This window comes from Nycticebus coucang, chromosome 2 (assembly GCF_027406575.1).
Source record: "Nycticebus coucang isolate mNycCou1 chromosome 2, mNycCou1.pri, whole genome shotgun sequence".
Classification (NCBI taxonomy): domain Eukaryota; kingdom Metazoa; phylum Chordata; class Mammalia; order Primates; family Lorisidae; genus Nycticebus; species Nycticebus coucang.
In genome coordinates, this window is record NC_069781.1 from 1,073,353 (window position 1) to 1,096,806 (window position 23,454).

Genomic DNA, 23,454 nt, shown 5'->3' on the forward strand with positions numbered 1-23,454 from the left:
TTGAAATTCTAATTTGAGTCGGTGGTCCTTATCTCGCCCCACAACACTACAGCTGTGGGTGATATCAGCATCGAGGGAGGCCGGGTGGAGTGTTTGTGCACATTCCTCTGCAGATTCCTGTGAATCTATAATCATTTTAAAATAAAAAAGTGAGATAAAACATAAGGTGTTTTTTTTTTTGAGACAGAGCCTCAAGCTGTCACCCTGGGTAGAATGCCGGGCATCACAGCTCACAGCAACCTCCAACTCCTGGGTTCAAGCGATTCTTCTGCCTCCCGCCTCCTGGGACTACAGGCACCTGTCAAAACGCCTGGCTATTTTTTGGTTATAGCCGTCATTGTTGTTTGGCAGGCTGGGGCTGGATTCGAACCCGCCAGCTCAGGTGTATGTGGCCGGTGCCTTAGCTGCTTGAGCCACAGGCACTGAGCCAAAACATAAGTATTTTTAAAAACAAATATATATTTATATATTTATTTATTTATACCAAGACTTGCCAGCATTATAAGAAAAAACTGACAAATCCGCCATAGCATCATAGCTCACAGCAACCTCAAACTCCAGGGCTTAAGAGATTCTCTTGCCTCAGCCTCCCTAGTAGCTGGGACTACAGGCACCTGCCACGACGCCTGGCTATTTTAAATGAGGTCTTGCTCTGGCTCAGGCTGGTCTTGAACCTGTGAGCTCAGGCAATCTACCCGCCTCAGCCTCCCAAGTGCTAGGATTACAGGCGTGAGCCACAGCTCCCGGCCAACACTCGGCTATTTTTAGAGATGAGGTATAGCTCTGGCAATACCTGGTCTTAAACTCCTGAGCTCAGGTGATCCACCTGCCTCAGCCTCCCAAGTTCTGGGATTACAGGTGTGAGCCATCGCACCCAGTCCATATATATTTTAATAATTGATAGGATATAGTATCTGAACACTATTAATAATATCGATCTAGAGACCAGGTATGGTGGTTCATGCCCGTAATTCTAGTTACTCTGGAAGGCTGAGCAGGTGGAGTGCTTGAGCTCAGGAGTTTGAGACCATCCTGAGCAAGAGTGAGACATCATCTCTAAAAACAGGTGGGCATTGTGGCAGGCACCTATAGTCCCAGCTACTTGGGAGACTGAGGCAGGAGGGTCGCTTGAGTATAGGAACTTCAGGTTGCTGTGCCAGAGCACTCTAGCCTAGGGCCACAGAGTGAGATTCAATCTCAAAAAAAAAAAAAAAAACTTACTACAAAGAAACTAAGGCCTATGTGTTTTTACAGACGAGTTCTACCATAAATTCAAGGAACAGATAATCCAAATATACAGATTTTTCTGGAGAAAATTTTATGAGACTGGTATAATCCTGATATCAAAACCAAAGAGGGGGCGGCGCCTGTGGCTCAGTGAGTAGGGTGCCGGCCCCCGCCAAACTGCAACAACAACAAAAAATAGCCGGGTGTTGTGGTGGGCGCCTGTGGTCCCAGCTACTTGGGAGGCTGAGGCAAGAGAATCGCCTAAGCCCAAGAGCTGGAGGTTGCTGTGAACTGTTGATGCCATGGCACTCTACTGAGGGCAACAAAGAGAGACTCTGTCTCAAAAAAAAATAATAATAATAATACAACAAAAACAAGAGGGACAAAGAGGGATGTATTGGCACTCTTGTAGTCCCAACTACTCAGGAGGATGAGGAGTTCAAGAGTAGCCTGGTCAATACAGCAAGATCGCTATCTCTTTTTTTTTTTTTTTTGTAGAGACAGAGTCTCACTGTACGGCACAGAGTGCCGTGGCGTCACACGGCTCACAGCAACCTCTAACTCTTGGGCTTACGCGATTCTCTTGCCTCAGCCTCCCGAGCAGCTGGGACTACAGGCGCCCGCCACAAGGCCCGGCTATTTTTTTGTTGCAGTTTGGCCAGGGCTGGGTTTGAACCCACCACCCTCGGTATATGGGACCGGCGCCCTACTCACTGAGCCACAGGCGCCGCCCAAGATCGCTATCTCTTTAAACAAACGAATGGGCAACAAAACCAAAATACAAAACCAAAGAGAGACATCACAAAAAAGGAAAAATACAGGCTAACCCCATTCTGCAACTATCAGACAATAAAGTATGTTCAACTCGGATTAATCCCAAGGAATGTGAGGTTAGTTTAATATTTTAAATGTGCTGTAATTCTTTTTTTGTTTTAATTGAGACAGAGACTCATTTCTCACCCTCAGTAGAGTGCTATGTGTCATAGCTCACAGCAACCTCCAACTCTTGGGCTTAAGGGATACTCTTGCCTCACCCTCCCCTAGTAGCTGGTACTATAGGTGCCCGCCACAACACCTGGCTATTCGTTTGTTTAGCAGGCCCGGGGAGGTCCCAGAGCATGTGGCTGGTGCCCTAACCACTGAGCTATGGGTGCCCAGCCAAAATGTGCTGTAATTCATAACATAACAGGTGAAAGGAGAAAAATCACATGACTTCCTCAAGATAACAGAAAAAACATTCACTAAAATGCAATGTCTGGAATACTATTCAGTTCTAAGAAGAAATGGGCCAGCCACCACGTCATGAGAGGGCACCAAGGAGCCTTAAAGGCACATCACAAAATGAAAGAAGCAAACAACGGCTATGTACTGTGTCCTTCCAACTATGTGACACTCTGGGCAAAGGCAAAACTATGGGGACAGTAAAAGGAGCAGTGGTTTCCAGGGGTCAGCCAGAGAGAGGGATGGTCAGGTGGGGCAGCAGATTTATAGGGCAGTGAAGCTGCTCGGTGTGATTCGATGAGGTGGATTTATGTCAGGACACTTGTCCAGAATGTACAACAGGAGAGTGAGCCCCAGGTGACACACTCCATGTGGTTATAATGTGTCAATGCAGATTTATCAACTGTAAGGGGACTACTCTGAGGGGGAATGTTGATAATTGGGGATGCTGTACCCCAGGGCAGGCAGGGAGTACATGGGAAATCTCTGCAGCTTCTGGTCAATTTTGCTGTAAATTTTCTTTTTTAATTTTTTGGGTTTTTTTTTCTTTGAGACAGAGTCTCACTTTGTCACCCTCAGTAGAGTGGGATGGCATCATAGCTCACAGCAACCTCTAGCTCTTGGGCTTAAGTGATTCTCTTGCCTCAGCCCCGCTAGTAGCGGGACTACAGGCAACCGCCACAACACTGGGCTATTTTTTAGAGACGAGATCTTACTCTTGCTGGGGCTGGTCTCGAATTCATGAGCTCAGGCAATTCACCTGCCTTGGCCTTCCAGAGTGCTAGGATTAACAGGCATGAGCCACTGTGCCCCACCTTTTTTTTTTTTTTTTTGAATCTTAAAGTAAAAACCCTCAAAGTCAATTCATGCAGGTTTTAAAAAGAATTTCTTGGAAATCCTAGAATTTGGGGAGGCTGAAGCAGGAGGGTCTCTTGAGCCCAGGTATGAGACTGCAGGGGGAAGCTGTGACTGTACCACTGCATCTCAGCAAGGGCACACGGGGAAGAAAAGAATTTTTGTAAACTAAGATTCTATCAGAAAAAGGCCTTTGGCTCGGCACTTGTAGCTCAGCAGCTAGGACTCTAGCCACTCGAGCTGGTGGGTTCGAATCCAGCCTGGGCCTGCCAAACAACAATGACAACTACAACAACAACAACAAAAAAAAAATAGCAGGCATTGTGGCAGGCGCCTGTAGTCCCAGCTACTTGGGAGGCTGAGGAAAGAGAATCACTCAAGTCCAAAAGTTTGAGGTTGCTGTGAGCTGTTATGCCACGGTACTCTACCCATGGCGACAGCTTGAGACTGTCTCAAAAAAAAAAAAGGGCCTTTTACAAACCTGATTAATGATGATGTGCTGAAAGCATTCTCTTTTGTGATCAGGAATAAAATAGTAATGCCTGTTATGGTAAATTCTATTTAAAATTTTATTGATAAACTATTAGAATTACTAAGAGGTTAACAAGGTGGTGATCACAAAATTACTATTAAAACTTCCATTGAATTTCTATAAAACAGCAAAAAATATCCTTAGGAAATATAATCTAAAACAATAGAAGATAATGTACCAAGTACTAAATCTAAGAAAAAATATGCAGGATTTTTAAAGGAGAAAATGATTTTTAAAATTTGTTGAAAGATCTAAAAGAAAGCTTGAGCAAACATAAATAAACCATATTTTGGGAAGAGACTCAATATTTCATTTTATTTTTTTTTTTTTTTGCAGTTTTTTTTTTTTTTTTGAGAGAGAGCCTCAAGCTGTTGCTCTGGGTAGAGTGGCGTGGCATCACAGCTCACAGAAGCCTCAAACTCCTGGGCTCAAGCGAGTCTCCTGCCTCTGCCTCCCAAGTAGCTGGGACTACAGGCACCCGCCACAACGCCTGGCTATTTTTTGTTGCAGCCATCATTGTTGTTTGGCAGGCCCAGGCTGGATTCGAACCCGTCATCTCCAGCATATGGGGCCGGTACCCTACTCCTTTGAGCCACAGGCGCTGCCCAAGACTCAATATTTTAAAAATGTTAATTTTCTGCATTTGGTGTATGGATTCGGTATAATTCTAATGAGAATCTCAATCAAGGCTCAGTGCCTGTGGCTCAAGCGGCTAAGGTGCCAGCCACACACACCTGAGCTGGCAGGTTCAAATCCAGCCAGGGCCAGCCAAACAACAATGACGGCTACAACCAAAAAAGAATAGCCGGGCGTTGTGGCAGACACCTGTAATCTCAGCTACTTGGGAGGCGGAGGCAGGAGAATCGCTTGAGTCCAGGAGTTGGAGGTTGCTGTGAGCTGTGATGCCATAGTACTTTACCCAGGGTGACAGCTTGAGGCTCTGTCTCAAAAAAAAAAAAAAAGAATCTCAATCAAGTTTTTCAAGGAATTTGGTTCTAAAAGTTTCCATGCAAGTCCAGACACAGTGGCTCACACCTGTATTCCTCTCACTCTGGGAGACCAAGTGGATTGTCTGAGCTCAGGAGTTTGCAGCCAGCCTGTGCAAGAGTGAGACCTCATCTCTAAAAATAGCCAGGTGATGTGGCAGGCACCTATAGTACCAGCTACTTGAGGGGCTGAAGCACAAGGATCACTTGAGCCCAAGCGTTTGAGGTTGCTGCGAGCTATGATGCTATGGTACCTTACCGAGGGTGACAAAGTGAGACTTTGTCTCAAAAAGAAAAAATTCCGGGGTGGCGCCTGTGGCTCAGTGAGTAGGGCGCAGCCCCATATCCTGAGGGTGAAGGGTTCGAACCAGCCCCGGCCAAACTGCAACAACAAAAAAATAAAAATAAAAATAAAAAATTCCGTGCAGTAGCAAAGGGCCTAGAATAGTCCAGCGGAAGAAAGGAACTAAAGAGAGGGCTTTTTCTCCCCAGAGTTAGAACATGCCCTAAGGCTGTAGGGGGGTGTGCTGAGGAGACAGACCTCCCAGAGCTGTTAGGCTGTTAAACAGAGACCCCATACAGCCCTGCATCTGGAGATGGCGCAGAGTGGGGGCAATAGGATGTAATAAAGGTGCTAGGACAACCAGTTCTCCACATGGTAAAATGTGTTCTGGAACCCTTTTCTTGAATCCTACATACAAAAAACATTTCTGAGTGGATCAAAGGTGCATAATCGGCAAGATTATAAAGCCTTTAAAAAACAACAAAGGAGAATATCTTTTTGACCTCATTGTGGATTACTCATAAATGGCCCAAAAGAGCCATGACAGAGCGGGCAACAGATACATCCAGACCAATGAAGAACTTACAAGATTTAAGGACCTTCTGCCAAAAGAATGAAACACACATAAAGAACATTTGCAAGTCTCGAAGAACAAAATAAACAATCCCTAGAAAATGGAAGAAAGACTTGAAAGGTACTTCAAATAGCTCCATCCCTTTACTAACAGAGGAAATGCAAATTAAAGTCTCAAAAAAAAAAATATAATGAAGTCTCAAAGAAATACTATCCCCCCCTCCAACAGCCTCCAAAATCTAAAAGTTGCCAAATACCCAAGCTGAGGAGGGTGTGGAGCCAGACTGTCTCAAAGGCTCACAGTGTGGACTGGGACCATTGTTTGGAAAAATAATTTGGCATTTGCTAGTGAAACTGAAAACACACTTATCCAATGACCAGCAATTCTGCTCCTGGACGTCTCCGGAGAAACAGTGGCAAGTGTGCAGATGCACAGAGCAGTGATCCTAATGGAAGCCGAAAGGCAGACACCAACATGGTTGTCAGTGCAGAAGGACTTGCCGTTGACAGAGTCTCACTCTGTGGTCCTGGGTAGAGTGCCTTGGCATCACAGCTCACGGCAACCTCAAACTCTTGGGCTTAAGCGACCCTCCTGCCTCAGCCTCCCAAGTAGCTAGGATTACAGGCATCCACCACTAAGCCCGCTAGTTTTTCTTCCTTTCTTCTTCTTCTTTTTTTTTTTTTTTATTGAGACAGAATCTCACTTTGTTGCTCTTGGTAGAGTGCCATGGTGTCACAGCTCACAGCAACCTCCAAGTCTTGGGTTTTAGCGACCTCCTGCCTCAGCCTCCCTCAGCTGGGACAACAGGCACCAGCCACAACACCCAGCCATTTTTTTGTTGTTGCAGTTGTCATTGTTGTTTAGCTGGGCTGGGCCAGGTTCGAACCCACCAGCTTCAGTGCATGTGGCCGGCATAGTAACTACTGTGCTACGGGCGCCGAGCCAGTTTTTCTATTTTTAATAGAGACAGGGTTTTGTTTTTGCTCAGGCTGGTCTCAAACTCCTGAGCTCAAGTTATCCACTGCCTCAGCCTCCCAGAGTGCTGGGAATACAGAGTGAGTCACCGTGCCCGCTGGACTTGTCATTTCGGTACACTCAGGCAACAGAAACAACTGGGAAAGAGGAATGGATCATACCTTCAAATGTCAATCAGATGAATCTCAAAAATAGAAGGTGAAAAGAAGCAAGTTACACCACCATATGTCTGGCATACAAAATTGAAAACCAGGATAAACAACACAACATATAAACTAGAGATGTATCAGTAGGTGGTAAGATTATAAAAACAAGCAAGGAGGTGACAAACACCCAATTCAGAGTAGTAGATGCTTCCAGTGGTGGAAGGGGGAAGCCCTTGGTGGGGCTGCCCACGGGGACTCTGCCATACTGGTGCTTACATGCTGGTTCCTGGTGGTGTTACTCTGTGCTCCCCCACCCTGCCGTGTGTCTTCTATATCTCCCCAGGCAGCACGGACTTTACCTCTTCCCAGGAGCCTTTTTAGGACAGGTGAGTGCCCTCCCTTGTGCCTCACCCCAGGGTCCAGGAGCGCCCATTGCTCACTGCATAAGCACAGACCTTGACATGCTTCCTGCAGCCAGGCGTTTGTTGAATGCCTGGATGAGCATTAGGAAACAAAGTAGCAATCGAGGGGGTTTTCCTGCTTAATAGCCCAATACCAATTGCCTTAGGTCAGGGACTGACTCCACCAATGTTTTCTTTTTGTATGGTCTCTTGTCCCAAATAAACAAATATACAAAAAAAAAGAAATCATTGGTGAGGTCAGTCCCTGACCACCCACCCACTTTGAGATGTGACTGTCTTAAGGTGTTTCTGCCATAGGAGATTGAGATAGGGCAACCAGGCCTCAAGAAAGACCCTTCACCATGAGGACTGGATCCTATGGGGAGAGGCAGGGAGGCTCTGGGGGCCCTTCTCCCTGCACCCCTCTCATTTTCATTCCTTAGCTCAGCTGGGCCAAGCATGTGCAGCACATCTGCAGCCCCCACACTGCTTCCACCAATGTTGGGGCTGCCCCACCCAGAGCCAGGTCACCCCGTCAGCTCCAGCCAGCTTCCTTCTGACAGGCCCTCCAATTCTCTTTCCAGGGGCCATACTCAAGCCAGAAAGGGGCGTTCACTGCCCTTGTGGTCTCAGCCTTTGTCCTGGCTGTTCCTGCTCCTGCCTCCCTCCCTTGGCAGGCTGCTCTGGGCATCCGACCAGGAGAGGGGCCTGCCTCCCCAAGGCCAGGGCCCCTCCTCTCAGGCCCAGTCAGCTCCTGCTACCCTGGGCCTGGGTTTGTTGTCCATCCAAGGACAGTCCAGGACACCAGCACGCCCTGCTAGACCTGGTGGAAGGCTCTGGAGGACCCTCTGGGCCATCTGTGTGCCTTCATTTACAGGCATAGTGTGCAATGTGCGTGCTCATCCTGCTTCGGGCCTTCTAGGGCCTTCCTTTCTGGTAGGAAGGGCCTGGGGGATGGGTGATGCTGGTGGGAAACTGGGGCCTGGAGCCCAGTACTAGCCACACTCAGAGACTCTCTTCTGGGGCCTGGCCAAGCCTGGCTACAGGCTAGGCTTTGACGAGGCTGAACCTCTGTGGCTCCAACCCCTCCCTAGGAGTCCTAAGCTATAAGAAAGATGCTTTTGCTGGGCCTGTGACACCAGACTCTCCACCCAGGCAAAATCACAGCCCAATTGTCCTTGCACATTCCAGATGGCCAGGGCAGTGCCCAGACCCTGGCCCATCAAAGGCTACCCTTTGGCCCTGCACCCCTGATGGTCTTGCCACATGGCTTCACGCTGTATGGCTGGCATTGTTAGTGCTGGAATTCCCATTTTGCCAAAGGCACAAAGGAGAGTAGCCCCTGGCTAGGCTGGCATGCAGGGTATGTGTGTGCGGGGTCACAGCAGACAGGCAAGACACTTTGTTGGCGGGGTGGGGGGGTTAGGGGTTGAGTCTGGGGCCAGCTGACTAGCATCCAGCCACCTGTTCCTGAGCAGCACCTTAAGCCTGGCCTCAGCCCTCTTCCCTGCTCTTCAGGATGAAGGTCTGCTCCCTTCCCAGGAAAACCTGCTCTGGCCTCTGCAGTTCAGGCCTCTGTGTCTCCCAGGCAAAGGGGACAGCAGGGAGGAACAAGGCCTGAGCCAGGAGATGGGAAGTGGGCCCTATCTGAGCTGTTTCTCTTCTGTTTCTGGGCTTGGTGTGACTGTGGCTACCCTTGCCTTCTCTGCCTGTGTCCTCACCTGTCACCTTAGTCCGGGGGTTGTGTGAGCTCCAACTGACTTAACCCTTCACGCTGCTTGTCTGTGAGCAGGCTCTGTGCCCCGGGCTGGGCGTGCAGCCCAGAGCCACGTGGTCCAGGGTAGCTGCTCGGCAAGGCAGGCCGGCTGATGCTTTCTTGCAGGAAGGGTATCCCGCGGGCTAGCCCGTTGGCTCTCCAGGCTTTATTCCATAAGCAGAAGTGGACCCTCCTTTCCTCTGAGCGCAGCCCGCAGTGCCTCCTTCCGAAGGCCAGGGAACAGCGGAGTTCTCGGGCTGGCCTAGGCAACTTGGAACAAGACCGCTTCGGAGCCAGCCCCGCCCTCCCCCACCCGCCAGGTCCCCTGCCTCCACGACTGCCCAGGACAGGCTGGGATCCTCTGAACTGAGGGGACAGGAAAAAGGAGGGTGAGCGGTGAGCAACAGCCACGGAGGCGCTGGGGTCGGACCCCGGGGCTGGAAAGGACGGCGCTGTGAGTCACCCACCCCACCTGGGCTCACGGCCCCAGCCCCGAGGGCGGTGGGCGGGACTCGTCCGCTCACGGGTGGGGCGCTTAGTGGGCGTGTCGGATCCGCCTCCCGCCCCCGCGCCCCGCCCCGGGTCGTCCCTACTCTTGGGTCCCGCGGCCCCGGCCGCCTTCCCTTCCCGGCTTTCTGCAGTCTCTCCGCTCCTGGACCTCCCGCGCGTCCGCCCATGGCCGGGAAGGTGCTGTCCCTGCTGCCTCCGCTGCTGCTCGCCGCGGCAGGCCTCGCCGGCCTCCTGCTGCTGTGCGTCCCCACACGCGACGTCCGGGAACCCCCCGCCCTCAAGGTGCGCGTCCCGGCACCCGGCACCCGGCACAAGTTCCGAGCGCAGCGGGTTCGGGCCCGGGAGCAGGGCGGGGCAGCTCGGAGTCCAAGCAGGGCCAGGCAGCGCTCGCGTGTCCTGCTGAGATCCCCACACGCGCTCTGCCCCCAGCCAGGCCGGGTGCGGTCCCGGGTGCGGGGGCTGGGCGCGACGCGGTGTTGGTGCTGAAGCCCGAAGTCCCGGGAATTTCGCCCCCGCCGCGGAGCCTGTCTTCACAGCCCCGAGGCTGTCTCTCCAATCTCTAGATGCAGCTCCCGGGGCGCCCCCGGCTTCGGCAAGACCAGCTTTTCCCTGCCCAGCGTGGCCAACCCAGGGGACCCTGCACCACCACCCAGATTGCACATTAGAAGCGCCTAGGCTCGGTGGCCCCGACAGTGCGGGAGCTGCCCTGGGAAAGGGTTTGGCGGAAGCAGCCCGAGCTGGTCCTGAAGGGGTGGGGGCGGGCTAACCTGGATCTCCACCCCTCCCAGGGCCAGCTGCCTCGGTGGATCCTTTAACCCTGTACTTGGCTTGTGTGGGAGAGGGCTGGGGCGGACAGCCTGGACGGAGCCCAGGATGGGAGGTCCGAAGGGCGGAGCTCGGGTGCAGGACTCCCGGGCAGGGGTGGCAGAAGTGAACTGGTCAATCTGTTTCGGCTCCCTGGGCTCTGGGGGAGCTCTTTAGGGGAGGGAGACAGGCACAGCCTTTTCATAGGCTGGAATTGGCACCCAGGGCCTGGGAGGCGCGGTCTCCAGCCAGCTTTCCCTGTTGGATCCAGGCCCTGAGCTGGTCCCTCCTGTTGGGACGGTCCATCTAGCACCTGCAGCACCAGCTTCTTTCCCTGTCCTTGGCTTTGAGGCCTAGGGAGAGGGTTTGAGGATTTGATCTCCACACCCAGCCTCAGCTCATTTCTGCACCCTCAGGCTGGCCTAAAATCAGAGAAGATGGAGGCGGGGGGGGGGGGAGAGGAAGGAAGAGGGGCTCCTTCCGTATCTAGGCTTCCCTTCCAGAGGGCCTCGAGTTCCCAGGAGAAAGTTTCAAATGTGGTCCCAGGACCCTAAGTCTCTGGCATAGCCCCCTAGCTTGTCCTTGCCAGGGAACTACTGGCCAGTCCTGGCATGCTGGCTTCAGGCAATCAGAAAGGGGAAAATTGCGAGTGGGGATTCCTGGCCATCTGCCCTCCACCATTCTCCATGTAATCCAGCGGGCTCACTGGGGTTGTCCTTCTCTGAGTTTTAGCATAAAATTTGCCATGTGATGGGGTGGAGTGGGGTGCCTTCAGAAACCCTGGACACCCCAGGCTCACTCCTTCCCCCACTCCCAGTACGGCATTGTCCTAGACGCCGGCTCTTCCCACACATCCATGTTTGTCTATAAGTGGCCAGCAGACAAGGAGAATGACACAGGCATAGTGGGCCAGCACAGCTCCTGTGATGTTCAAGGTGAGGCTCCCCAGGCTTGGACACTTCCCAGCCTGGACATCCACTCACAGTGGAGCCTCAGGCCCTCTCCAGCCCTAGCTGATACAGGCCAAAGTAGTTAGGCCCCTTCTGGGTTGATGCTGGGTGGGGCTCACTCCAGGAAGAAGCTCCAGAAAGAGGCTGGGCCCTCTGGGCCTGGGAGGGGCTATGGGCAAGTAAAGGGTGGAGGGTTTGGACCTTCCCTAGCCCAAGACTGGCCTCCACACCCCAGATGGAGCAGGAGGGCATCTGAGGACCTGGGAGGCCAGGTAGACCATGGCTAGTGTTTTGTCCTAACACCTGTGCCCACACCCACTCAGCAGGAGGCAGCCACAAAGACTGAGTGTCATCTGAGTCCTTTTGTCTCCAAACTGAGTGTCTCTGGGGGCTTAAACTGGGAAGGTGTGCCACCTGTATTTGGAGCCCAAGACCCCCAGCCCTATTGGCCTATGGCTCACCTAGGGGCCCACCAGGCATAGGCCCGTCTCTCCACTTCCCTCTAGGTGGGGGCATCTCCAGCTATGCAGACAACCCTTCTGGGGCTGGCCAGAGTCTTGTTGAATGCCTTGAACAGGCGTTGCAGGATGTGCCCAAAGAGAGACATTCAGGCACACCACTCTACCTGGGAGCCACAGCGGGCATGCGCCTGCTCAAGTGAGTGTGCCTGTCCTCCGACTTTCCTCCTGGGTTCTCACAACAGCCCCAGTACAGGAGGGCCACACACACCCTCAGTAGTAGCCCTGGGTCAGGACCTCTGGATGGGCAGACCCCAGGCTCCTCTGCAGCAGGATCATGGCCACAGAGTCGTGTTTCACAGCCTGACCAATCCAGAGGCCTCAGCCAATGTGCTTGCAGCAGTGACACGGATCCTGACCCAGTACCCCTTTGACTTCCGTGGTGCACGCATCCTTTCAGGCCAGGATGAGGGGCTGTTTGGCTGGGTGACTGCCAACTACCTGCTGGAGAACTTCATCAAGGTGGGCCTAGTAGCCAGCCACATGAGCTGGGGTGGGAGGGGATGCCTATCCATCTTCTGATCCAAACTCCACTTTCCACAGTACGGCTGGGTGGGCCGGTGGTTCCGGCCAAGGAAGGGGACGCTGGGGGCCATGGACCTGGGGGGTGCCTCCACACAGATCACCTTTGAGACAGCCAGTCCAGCTGAGGACCAAGACAATGAGGTCCAGCTGCGGCTCTATGGCCAGCATTACCGCGTATACACCCACAGCTTCCTCTGCTATGGCCGAGACCAGATCCTCCAGAGACTTCTGGCCAGTGCCCTCCAGGTACCCCTCCACCCCTGCTCGCCCACACTGTGCTGTCCCCTCTTGGCAGGGTTGAGAAGAGGTGGGTGCATAGAACAGAGCCTGGCCAGTGCCCATACTGAGGAGGGCTTCTTCAAGCTGGGATTTAGTCACTGGGAGGGACAGGTGGGGAAGGCTCTAACATGCGCAAAGGCCCAACAGCTAGGGAAGGAGCTGGAGAAAGGAAGCCAGGAACAGATCTCTGGGGGCCTTGAATGCCTCACCAAGGGATTTGGTTTTGTCCAGCAGGTGATGGGGAGCCATGAATTGCTCCTGAATACAAATCTGATGTTGGGGGGGATTCATTAGGCAGGTCCCCTGGGTGGGTGTGGCAGGCAGTGCTCAGAGTTGGGTGGTGCCACCCAGTCACCTGGTGATTCCCCCAGATGCATCGCTTCCACCCCTGCTGGCCAAGAGGCTATTCCACACAAGTGCTGCTCCAGGATGTTTACCAGTCACCGTGCACCATGGCCCAGCAGCCCCAAACCTTCAACAGCAGTGCCAGGGTCAGCTTATCTGGGACCAGTGACCCAGCCCTCTGCCGTGACCTTGTCTCTGACCTCTTCAGCTTCTCCTCCTGCCAATTCTCCCGATGTTCCTTCAATGGGGTCTTCCAGCCCCCCGTGGCTGGGAACTTTATTGTGAGTCTGGGAAGACTGGGGTCTTAGGTGCCTTGAGTGCCAGGGGCCTGGCCACAGTGTGACTGTGTCCGCAGGCCTTCTCTGCTTTTTTCTACACCGTGGACTTCCTGAGGACTGTGATGGGGCTGCCAGTGGCCACCCTACGGCAGCTAGAGGCAGCTGCAATGACTGTCTGCAACCAGACCTGGGCTGAGGTGAGGCCTGCTTACCTCCGTCTCCAGGGCTGCACAGGAAGGCTCAGCTGGCAGCCTCCCCAGTCAGCATGGAGGGGACATAGCAGGCACCACAGACTCAGGGAGTGGCCAGGCTGTAGCTGGGAGTTGGGAGCCAGGAGAGGCAGGGATTCAGGTCTCCCTCAAACCTGACCCTACACCCAAGACCTGGAAAGTAGAGGGAAAGGTGGAGACAAGGATTTGTGGCTGCCGGAAGCTTGGAGCAGACAGAGCAGAGAGGACTGTGGCTGGACAGGGGCTATTGGGGAGGGGAGTGGCCAACCATCGAGAAGTAGGACTGGCAGGAGGGACTCAGCAGGTAGAACTGGCAGGGATTGGGGTGGGGGGTGAGGGGTGAGGGGTGGAGAACACCTTCAGGTCTCTGGCTTCTGCCACTGGTCAGACACTAGTGTGTTGCAAGGAAAAGATGGAGGATTTGGGTACATGCGTGAGGTGGCCATGGGAGGCTTTGGGAGAAGTGGGGAGCATTTGCAGGACTTGAGTGATGACAGAGGACCCCTCCTGTCCTCTCTGTGCCTTGTCTCTGGCAGACTAGGGATGTAGGGAGGTACAGGACAGGGGGCAAGCCGGAGGAGCAGGGGCGGACTCCAGCCTAGAGCTCCTCCTGTTCCCCCGGTCACGTGCCAAGGTTGCTGCTGCCCTCTGCTCCCTGGTGCCATCCTTAGCTACAAAAGGATGCTGCTGTGGGTGCCGCCTCCTTGTATTAGGTCTTGCTGCGCTGCCTCTGGGCCGGTGTGGTGATATCTGGCCTCCCACTTTCCCTGGGGGTGAGGGGTGCAGCACGCTGCCTGGTGGTCGCCGGCCCAACGGCCTCCCGCCCGTGTCCCAGCTGCAGGCTCGGGCACCAGGGCAGCAGGCTCGCCTGGCCAACTACTGCGCCGGGGCCATGTTCGTGCAGCAGCTGCTGAGCCGGGGCTACGGCTTTGACGAGCGCGCTTTCCGCGGTGTGGCCTTCCAGAAGAAGGTGGGACGGGCGGGGCACGGCGGGCGGGGCCTCCCTGGAGTGAGGCCAGGCTCCGGAGCTGAGGCCACGCCCCTTGCCCGCAGGCGGCGGACACGGCGGTCGGCTGGGCGCTCGGCTACATGCTAAACCTGACCAACATGATTCCCGCGGACCCGCCGGGGCTGCGCAAGGGCACCGACTTCAGCTCTTGGGTCGTCCTTCTGCTGCTCTTCGCCACAGCTCTCCTGGCCGCGATCGTCCTACTGCTGCGCCAGGTGCGCTCCGCCAAGTCGCCGAGCGCCATCTAGGGGCGGGCGGGTGCAGCTACCCACCTCTGCCCCCTCATCCTTATACGCCACCCCTGCATCCCCCATTCCTCCACTCTACCCTCGCCATCCCACCACGCCGCTTTCTACCCTCGCCGTCCCACCACCCCTCCACCCCACTCCCTGCATCCTCATCCCTCCCTTGCCATCCCACCACTTCTCCACTCCACTCTCACTGTACCCCCACCCAATCCCTCCCTTCATCCCTCCACCCCACCCTTAGCATCTCTGCCTCTAAGGCAGCCCAGGGCACTGAGACTGAGACCGCCTGGACCCACAGGGGGCCGGTGTGGTGATCTCTGGCCTCCCACTTTCCCTGGGAAGTGAGGGGTCCAGCACGCTGCCCAGTGGTTGCCGTCCCAATGGCCTCCTGCCTGTGTCCCAGCTGCAGGCTCGGGCACCAGGGCAGCAGGCTCGCCTGGCCGACTACTGCGCTGGGGTCATGTTCGTGCAGCAGCTGCTGAGCCGGGGCTACAGCTTCCAGCCCTCTCTGGCCCCCTCCAACCTGGGCTGCTTCTCAGGCTTTACACCTATCCTCCTCTTCTTGGGGAGAGGAATCTCTCAGCTATGATGCAGGGTCTCCAGGAAATGGGGCCTTTATTCTGATGCTCAGACCCTTTAGAGCCCCCATCCGGTGAAGTCTAGGTCTATATCTGGGAGAGGGTCAGAGCCCACAGTCTGTGAGCCGTCCCAGGGCTTACTTGTAAAAATGTTGTAATAAACAGTTTTTCCCAGAACAGTGAAAGGAGAGTGCATCCTTCCTGTTGCCCATTCCTCCTTCTTTCCAGCTGTGTTGGCCACACAGGCCTGCCTGCCCCTGCTCATGAGGGTGGACACCAGCTCTTCCTACTTTCTCCCTCTCTCTGCCCATACCTGGGGAACTGGCCACTCCCCTGCCCTGTCGTGTGCCCCAGGGTAGCAGTGGGTGAGGACATCCTGGGTCTCTTGAGTCTTTTCCAGCTGTCACAGTCCCCACACTCAGAACTGCGTCTGTGACCTAGTTGGGACTGAGGGCTGGACCCTGACAGAGAATGGGGGTGGGTAAGTCAGGGTAGGATCCAGGGAGCCACTGCCTAGGGCACAGTCAGCATTAGTAGGGACTGCAGAGGGAAGGCAAGCCCTGTAGGAGGTGGTATGGGGCAGGAGATGAGGTCAGGACCCAGAGGGACCCAGAGCCCTATCCCATGGAGGGACAAAGAGCTTGGCTCTGGAGCCAAGACATGCAATGGCACAGGACACCTTGCCCCTCTCACCTGAGTACAGAGTTTTCTTTTCTTTCTTTTTTTTTTGAGACAGAGTCTCACTTGGTCACCCTTTGTAGAGTGCCATGGCATCTTAGCTCACATCAACTTCAATCTCTTGGGTTCAAGCGATTTTCATGCCTCAGCCCATGCCTCAGCCTCCCCAGTAGCCGGGCTATTTTTAGAGGGGGGAGTCTCACTCTGGCTCAGGCTGGTCTCGAACGTGTGAGCTCAGGCAATCCATCCGCCTCAGTCTCCCAAGTGCTGGGATTACAGGCGTGAGCCACCGCGCCCGGCATAGGAAGCATCCAGCAGTTTCTTCAGCCCCCTCCCCCAAGCGCTGTTTTCTCCAAGATGAGAAGGCGTGGTCTTGGCTACTTCTCCCACCACCCACCTTTCTGGGAAGTGAGCTCAGCCACTATTTCTGTCTGACCGGTGCCCGCGGGGAAAGGCAGTAGTTCTTATTCTGCGCCCCCTCTCCCCACCTTTCTGCCATTTCTCCAGCTATTTCACCAAGCCGACAGGTTGCAAGACTCTGAAGACTCAGGGGAGGCACAGAGTGGAGGCTCATCCTGTTAATCACTGAGCCAGAGAGAATGTTCCCGATGGGATTTGGTGGGTGCGCTCTCACGGGACTGCAGGGGAGGGGTACCGGCAGCATCATGCTGCTTTTTGTGTGGGGCCGCAGGCAACTAAAAGGCGGTCACCTGGAGACCAGGAACACCTCGGACAGCTCCCAGCTCGCCGTCAGCGGCAGCTGTAGGTCATTCTTGCCCCCTGGTGGCCTCGCTGAGAGCGGCTGTCAGGACTGGACTAGGTCTGCCTGAGTGTTGGTTTTACCTGTGTGTGTCCGAGTGCCCCAGGGCCTCTTTGGCCACACCTGTGCATCCCTGTGCACCTGTCTGCGTTTGGCGTTCCTCTTTTCCCGTGTGCTCCTGCCTCTAGGCTGGGCAGTTCCATGGGGTGGGGGTGAGAGGCTGGCGGTCCAGCAGGGGAGAGGCAAGGAGAGCACGCATTCTGGGAAAGTGCGCGGCGGCCAATGCCAAGCCGGATTTCTGGGTGCCTAGGAACCCTGAAGCCCAGAGATACCCGGAGAGGCCCGGACAGAGGGACAAAAGCTGTGGGGAGGTTCCCGCGGAGGGGTCGCAGCCAGCCGGCGCCGTCCCGCCCCCGCAGGTGGGGCGCGCAGGCGCATTCCCGACACGAGCCTCACGCCGCGCCACCATCCCGGATCCTTTGCCGCAGCGTCAGCGCCGCCGCCGCCGCCTTTTCCTCTTCCTCCTCCGCCCCCTCCCTCTCCTCCGCTTCTCCCGAAGTGGTGCCGGGAGCCTGCGCCCAGCCCCAGCCGTGCGGTGCCATGCTGCCCCAGCGGCGGCGCTGAAGGATGGCGACGCCCGTCCCTCCGCCCTCGCCGCGGCACCTGCGGCTGCTGCGGCTGCTGCTCTCCAGCCTCGTCCTTGGCTCGGCCCTGCGCGGAGCCGCCGCCGCCAGCCGCCCGGGTGAGCGAGCGCGCTCGGCTCAGGCCTCGGGGCGCCCCGGGGCCTAGGATCGCCAGACCGGGGCCCGGGCTGCCCAGCCCTCGCTCGCCCAGGCCGCGCTGGCCCGCCTGGCCAGGCATGGGATATACAGGCATGACCGCAGAAAGGCTCCGCTGGATGGGGCTTCTCTGGGTTCCTGGAGGCCACGCTCAAGTTCCTGCGCTCTTGTCCCTGTGCTGCTTGTTTTTGTCTCTGGGTCTGTGAGCCCCTCTGTATCTCACGAGGTTCTTCTCTGCCCCGGCGACCATCTGGCCTTGGGTGGGCCCGCCGGCCGAGGTCTGTCCAGTGAGCGTCTTTGCGTGTGTGTCTCCGCGGCTCCTACTGGTGCGAGGCCGTCCCTGGGGGCCTGACCGCCCTGCTGGCTGTGTCTTTCCTGGGGTCGGGGTTGCAGTGCGCGTCTGCCTGTCCTTATGCCTTGGGTGGTGCCAGTGAGGCGCCTTGCATAGCCTGCCATGGGGGGGCGGTCAGCCCTCTGGGCACCTGACACTGTCCCAAGCTTAGGGTCTTATTCTAGCTTCCAGAGGGAGAGGCTGTTTTAGCCTTAGAGATTCCTCTTCCACCCCCTGCCCTCGAGGGCACTGGCCCTTCTGTCTTCTGGACTAAGGGCTGTAGGTAGACCCTGGAAGATAGTGCTGAGTCCAGGGTCCTGGGGGACTCTCCCAGCTTCACAGATAGGCATGGAGGCTCCAGGCAGCCTAGGTCTGCAGGAACCCAGGATCAAAAACTCACCTTTTGGGGGCGGGCACGGTGGCTCACACCTGTAATCCCAGCACTTTGGGAGGCTGAAGTGGATGGATGGCTTGAGCTCATGAGTTGGAGAGCAGCAAGAGCAAGACCTCATCACTAAAAAGAAATAGCCAGCTGCCGTAGTCCCAGCTACTTGGGAGGCTGAGGCAAGAGTTTGTGGTTGCTGTGAGGTATGACATCACAGCACTCTACCAGGGGCAAGAAAGTGAGAAAAAAAAACTTACCTTCTCCTGAGGGATTCCAAACTGGGAGACATTCACTCAATTCTCCCTGCCCTGTAGGAGAAGTGCTATTAGCCCATTTTACAGATGAGAAAACTGAGGCACAGAGAAGTTAAGTTGCTGGTACGTGGCACAACTGGGATGCTAACCTGGGCCATCTGGTTCTGCATGTGCAACCTTAAGAGGCCAGACCAAAGCAGGCTTCCTCCTGGGCACAGTGCCCTTGGACAGGAGGTTGACATGACCAGAAGGGGCTTCTGAGGAGGCCTGGAGGGTGGAGCATGACTGGCAGATCCTGTCTGTTCAGGAAACGGTACTGCAACAGCTGTGCTGAGCCTGGGGTCAGCAGGTGCCATCCCTCAGTGCATCCCCTCTTCAGCTTTATGTCATCTGATTGGGAGACCAGGTAGGGCCCCTCCCTAGGCAGCCACTCCCACCCCTAGTGCCCAGTGCCTGGGAGGGGTCCTTAGGTAGCCCAGATGTGCCAGCCACTTTCCAGCTGCCATTGTCCCTGGGACCTCCTCCCCCACCTCAAAGCTAGAGGGGAGGCTTCCTCTCCAACATGAAAGGGCAGCCACATCCTACTGGGCAGGGGCTGGGGAGCTAGGGAGGCCCCTGGAACACAGACTGCAGAGCCACTGTGAACTCTGGGTTATCAGAACCAGAGGCAGGTGAGTGGCGTCTGTGGCTCAGGGGGTAGGGCACCGGCCCCATATACTGAGGGTGGCAGGTTCAAACCCAGCCCCGGGCCAAACTGCAACAAAAAAATAGCCTGAGGCAAGAGAATCGCCTAAGCCCAGGAGTTGGAGGTTGCTGTGAACTGTGTGACGCCACAGCACTCTACTGAGGGCAATAAAGTGAGACTGTCTCTACAAAAAAAAAAAAGAACCAGGGGCAGGGACTGTCTGGCTCCCCAGTGCCCAGCTGGTGGGTGGGTCCAGGTGGACCTGCTGATTCAGGCTTAATATGTAACTAGCCAAGCCCAAGGCCCAGCCCACAGATACTGGAAGCTGCTAATCTAGGCTCTGGAGGTTCAGGGATGCCTGGCATTCACAGTACCCACCTGCCACTGGGGTTGCTGGGACTTCCTCAAAGGAGTGCCTACAGCCGGAGTATCAGGTTACCAAGGAAACTGACCCAGGCCAGCGAAGGTCCCCTGTTTGCTGCTGGGCCCCAGTGGCCCTGCCTGCCCTGTGGGGCAGGGACCTGGCCTGAGAGGAAGGATCCTGGTTGGCTTGAGACACCCCTTCCCAGGACCCACCCCAAGCAGGGTTGGAGGTCCTATTGGCTACCCCCATGGCTCCACTGGGCTAGGGCCAGAGTCCTAGGCCTCAGCACATTCCTTGGCTCAGAGGCAGCTCAGCTGCATCCAGAAGTGAAAGTGAGGCAGTGAGGGCCACTGCCACCCATCTGCCAGCATCAGGATGGACCAATTTGCTGTATGTATAAGCAGAACACCATGGTCTGGGCTCCTGACCAGGGAAATTCAAGTGTTAGGACCTAGGAAACTATTAGGGCCTGGCCTCGAGTTTCCATTACTGCCCAGCTCAGGCCTCCTGAGGACCTGGGGTACCACCTGGCCCCTGACTGTGGACTTTGGTGGTGTGGCTTCAGGAGTAACCCAGCCTGTGTTCTGTGTCTGAAAGAAGTGAGGTTCTATCTTAGGTCTCTGTGCACTGGAGCAAGTCTGAGGCTAGACTGGGGCAGTAACCATCTTCTGGTCTGGGTATTGGTTCTGTGGTGGAGTTTGTGGGGCAGCCCTGATGTGTGGGAGAGGTGGCTGGCTAGCACTGTGTGCTGCTCCTGTGGGAACCCTGCCCTTAGGGCATGCTGAGGCCAGAGGCTGGACTTGTGAGGCTGCACAGCCCTGCTCAGGAGAGCTCAGAGCTGCTGGGACAGTGAGGGCCAGTTTTTCTATGGAGGATCTGGATCAGGCCTAGAAGGCAGACCCTGGGGAGTAGATGGAGCAGAATAGTTCTGATTAGCCTTGGGCCTGTTTGCTTCTTGGTTCTGTGCCCTGGCAGTAGGGAGGAAGGCCTTCCCAGAACAATGGCCACAGCCAGGCCTGGCCAGCTCTGTGGGGGAGGAGCAGGGGTGGTAGAGGTGGTGCTGAGGCTAGGCAGGGGCCAAGCTGTGCAGGGCCGTAATTCCGCCCTGCCTTTGCTTCCTTCCAGATGTGGCTGCCTGCCCTGGGAGCCTGGACTGTGCCTTGAAGAGGCGGGCAAGGTGTCCCCCGGGAGCCCATGCCTGTGGGCCTTGTCTGCGGCCCTTCCAGGAGGACCAGCAAGGGCTCTGTGTGCTCAGGATGCGACAGCTTCCGGGTATGGAAGTGCACAGATGCTGGGAAGTCAATGGGCAGGATGTCCTTCTGCCTTCCCTCTCCCTCCTTGACACATATGCATCTAGCCCTAAGAAGCTCCGAGCCTTAGCTCCCAGCTCTGTGACAGTGGCCACTAGGTCCCTGAACATTGTGAATCCTTGGATCCAAAGCTTGGAGGATTCTCACATCACTCTCCAAGTGGCCTCCCAGGCCTTTCCAGATGTTGTTGGCCCAGAGTCTGGACCTAGACTGGGGCCTGGGGCAGTTTGCTCTTCCCAGGGCAAGAGGTGTGCAGGGAGAAATGCTGGGGTGGCCTCAGGAGAGGAGAGGTCAGAGCTCTCCAAGCCTGAGCCCCACAGAATCTACCCCAAACACCTCTGAGCATCTGCTACCTCACTCCCTGGGCACCCGCTCTTTGCATCACCTACCCATCCTGTCCATTCAGTGACAAAGGTTTAAGAGCATTGGCCTTGTGCCAGGCGCTGGGGGTCCTCCTGAGAGGGTATGTTGAAGAAGGCACTGAGAAGTGGTGAGCAGGGTCTGCCGTAGAAGGGTTGCCCTCTTTGGGTGTGTGTGTGTGTGTGTGTGTGTGTGTGTATGTGTGTGTGCGCGCGCGCGCGTGCGCATCTCCCTGGGAGCTTCTGGATTAGGAAGCTCACAGTAGGGCCCAAGGGGGGCCCTGCCATCAACCCTGCCTGTGACAACTGCTCTTCTCTCCTGGTGACCTGGGGGGGACCTAGATACTTGGGCTTACTTTGGCCTTAATCCCACTCCTCTCTCTGTCACTGTCCCCTTTCACCAGAGAAGGTACTGGGAGATGGGGAATGCGGAAAGGGGTTGTTATCCAATTCTCCACTGATCCCTTTATGGATAACTCTGCCTTCTCTCTCTGCCTTGTATTGATACATTCCCCAGCATCTTCTTGTCCCAACCCCATTTTTCCTGAGCCACTGCTGCTCACCTGAAGGCCCTCAGTTGTCACCATGGCAACCCAGGATGGATGGGCCTACAGGCTGGTACCAAGTCCTCTGGCTGCCAGTACCTGGGAGGAGCCTGGAAGGGGAATGGAGGGCCTGGCCTCCTGGACGGGGCCTCTCCATCTTAGAAGATCATCTACAGCTGTGTCATTATGAAATGCTGGGGGCCTCCCCACCTGATGGCCCCTCCCCCTCCCCAGGGAAGGACCGACCCCAACCCAGACTGGAAGATGAGATTGACTTCCTGGCCCAGGAATTAGCCCGGAAGGGGGCAGGGCACTGGAGTCTCACAGCTCCACCCCTGCCCAAGGCCAGACAGCGGCTCCCAGAGGCTGGTGAGATGCCCCCAACTTCCTTGTTCCCACGGCCCTTGGTCCCAGCCTGGCGTTAATGTTCTAAATGGCCCTCTTTCTCAGCAGCCACTCTGGGGTTCTCAGAGCTGGGTCAAGGACTCGAACCTGGTCTCCTGTCAACACAGGGAGCCCCTGTGCCCACGTCCCATACCTCCTGGGGCTCCCCTGTGCCCTCTGAGCCAGTGCACATGTCCCCCCTGGAGCCCCGGGGTGAGCACGGGGATGGCCTCACTTTTGGTAGGTAATGGCTGAGGTGGGGTGGGGAAGGGAGCCCCACCCTGCAGAGAAAAGGCCACACTTATGGTGCCATTCCCCCCCCCCCACAGTGCTGATTGTGGCCTTCTGCGTCGCTGGTGGTGCTGCCCTTGCTGTGGCAGCTGTGTGCTGGTGCAGGTAAGCATGGTGGCCTCAGGGCTGGGCCAGGCTGGGCAGGGCGGCACCTGCATGCAGAGGTTTCCCACTCCCCACAGGCTGCAGCAGGCCATCCACCTGACCCAGAAGGCAGACTATGCAGCCCCGAAGGCTCCCAGCTCACCTGTGGCACCTCGGATGTCGGTGTGTGGCCTTGTTCCCAGCCCCCTGGCTACCACCACCCTGGGGCTGTGACCTGACCTTTGCCCTCCACCCGCAGCCTGGTGACCAGCGGCTGGCGCACAGTGCAGAGATGTACCACTACCAGCACCAGAGGCAGCAGATGCTGAGCCTAGAGCGGTGAGCCCCCTCACACCCCCCATCCCCTAGCCTGGGCCGCAGTGGGCTAAGTGCCCACTTCCAGTTTGGGCCACAGGCACCTGGAGGGTGTGGGGAGGACCCAGCAATCCCGCCCCCCCACCCAGGCATAAAGAGCCCAAGGAGCTGGATTCGGCATCCTCTGACGAGGAGAACGAAGATGGCGACTTTACGGTGTACGAGTGCCCTGGCCTGGCCCCGGTGAGTATGGCCCTGCAGAGGGGCTGCCAGCTCATGGGTGAGGGTCCCTCCCCAGCAGGGTATCTCCCACTCTCAAGGCGCTGTCCACCTAATGTCCACCTTTGCAGACTGGGGAGATGGAAGTGCGCAACCCCCTGTTCGACCACACCTCACTGTCGGTGCCCCTGCCTGGCCCATGCTCACCGCCTGTGCCACAGTGATCTGGAGGTGGACGATGCCCATCTGCTCCATTAAGAATGCTTTCAGATGTGTGCTGGTGGCTGGGCCCTGGGGTTCTGGGCCCTGGGACCACTTACCAGGGAGACTCCTCCTCTATGCCAGGAGACTTCTTGCCCCCTTGTACTGCTCATGCTCGGTTTGGACCCCTAAACTGGAGGGGACAGGGAGAACCCTAGAGCCCAGGCATGGATGGGGAATTTGAAAGACAAAAGCCAATTAAAGTACATTCAAACCTGTG

At 56.0% G+C, this 23,454-nt stretch overlaps 2 protein-coding genes across 5 annotated transcripts; both read left to right on the forward strand.

Moving 5' to 3' along the window:
- The first annotated feature begins 8,727 nt into the window (after positions 1–8,727).
- Positions 8,728–15,416, forward strand: ENTPD2 (ectonucleoside triphosphate diphosphohydrolase 2). 3 transcript variants are annotated; one of them, XM_053557216.1, is made up of 10 exons: positions 8,728–9,748; positions 11,088–11,205; positions 11,727–11,877; positions 12,041–12,200; positions 12,282–12,509; positions 12,914–13,168; positions 13,243–13,362; positions 14,231–14,365; positions 14,449–14,619; positions 15,056–15,416. In XM_053557216.1, exons 1-10 carry the CDS (start codon positions 9,632–9,634, stop codon positions 15,239–15,241), a joined length of 1,641 nt encoding a protein of 546 aa, XP_053413191.1. In that variant the 5' UTR covers positions 8,728–9,631; the 3' UTR covers positions 15,242–15,416. The 3 variants fall into 3 exon arrangements, with proteins under 3 accessions (XP_053413191.1, XP_053413198.1, XP_053413208.1); XM_053557233.1 differs by having other exon boundaries at positions 9,663–9,748; positions 10,030–11,205; XM_053557223.1 differs by having other exon boundaries at positions 8,732–9,748; positions 14,449–15,196.
- Positions 15,417–16,858: 1,442 nt separating this feature from the next.
- Positions 16,859–23,454, forward strand: NPDC1 (neural proliferation, differentiation and control 1). 2 transcript variants are annotated; one of them, XM_053557270.1, is made up of 9 exons: positions 16,859–17,410; positions 20,592–20,738; positions 21,915–22,049; positions 22,134–22,304; positions 22,394–22,460; positions 22,538–22,622; positions 22,699–22,778; positions 22,904–22,997; positions 23,105–23,454. In XM_053557270.1, the coding sequence occupies exons 1-9, from the start codon at positions 17,296–17,298 to the stop codon at positions 23,195–23,197; spliced, it is 987 nt and encodes a 328-aa protein (XP_053413245.1). In that variant the 5' UTR covers positions 16,859–17,295; the 3' UTR covers positions 23,198–23,454. The 2 variants fall into 2 exon arrangements, with proteins under 2 accessions (XP_053413245.1, XP_053413237.1); XM_053557262.1 differs by having other exon boundaries at positions 16,867–17,410; positions 22,131–22,304.

Excerpts from the sequence above, each read along its gene's own strand:
- ENTPD2 (XM_053557216.1), top strand. The coding sequence starts at position 9,632 with ATGGCCGGGAAGGTGCTGTCCCTGCTGCCTCCGCTGCTGCTCGCCGCG. Across the intron at positions 9,749-11,087 it reads GGGAACCCCCCGCCCTCAAG|TACGGCATTGTCCTAGACGC; the intron begins GTGCGCGTCCCG and ends CCCCACTCCCAG. Across the intron at positions 12,201-12,281 it reads TGCTGGAGAACTTCATCAAG|TACGGCTGGGTGGGCCGGTG; the intron begins GTGGGCCTAGTA and ends CACTTTCCACAG.
- NPDC1 (XM_053557262.1), top strand. The coding sequence starts at position 17,296 with ATGGCGACGCCCGTCCCTCCGCCCTCGCCGCGGCACCTGCGGCTGCTG. Across the intron at positions 17,411-20,591 it reads CGCCGCCGCCAGCCGCCCGG|ATGTGGCTGCCTGCCCTGGG; the intron begins GTGAGCGAGCGC and ends GCTTCCTTCCAG. Across the intron at positions 22,998-23,104 it reads AGTGCCCTGGCCTGGCCCCG|ACTGGGGAGATGGAAGTGCG; the intron begins GTGAGTATGGCC and ends CCACCTTTGCAG.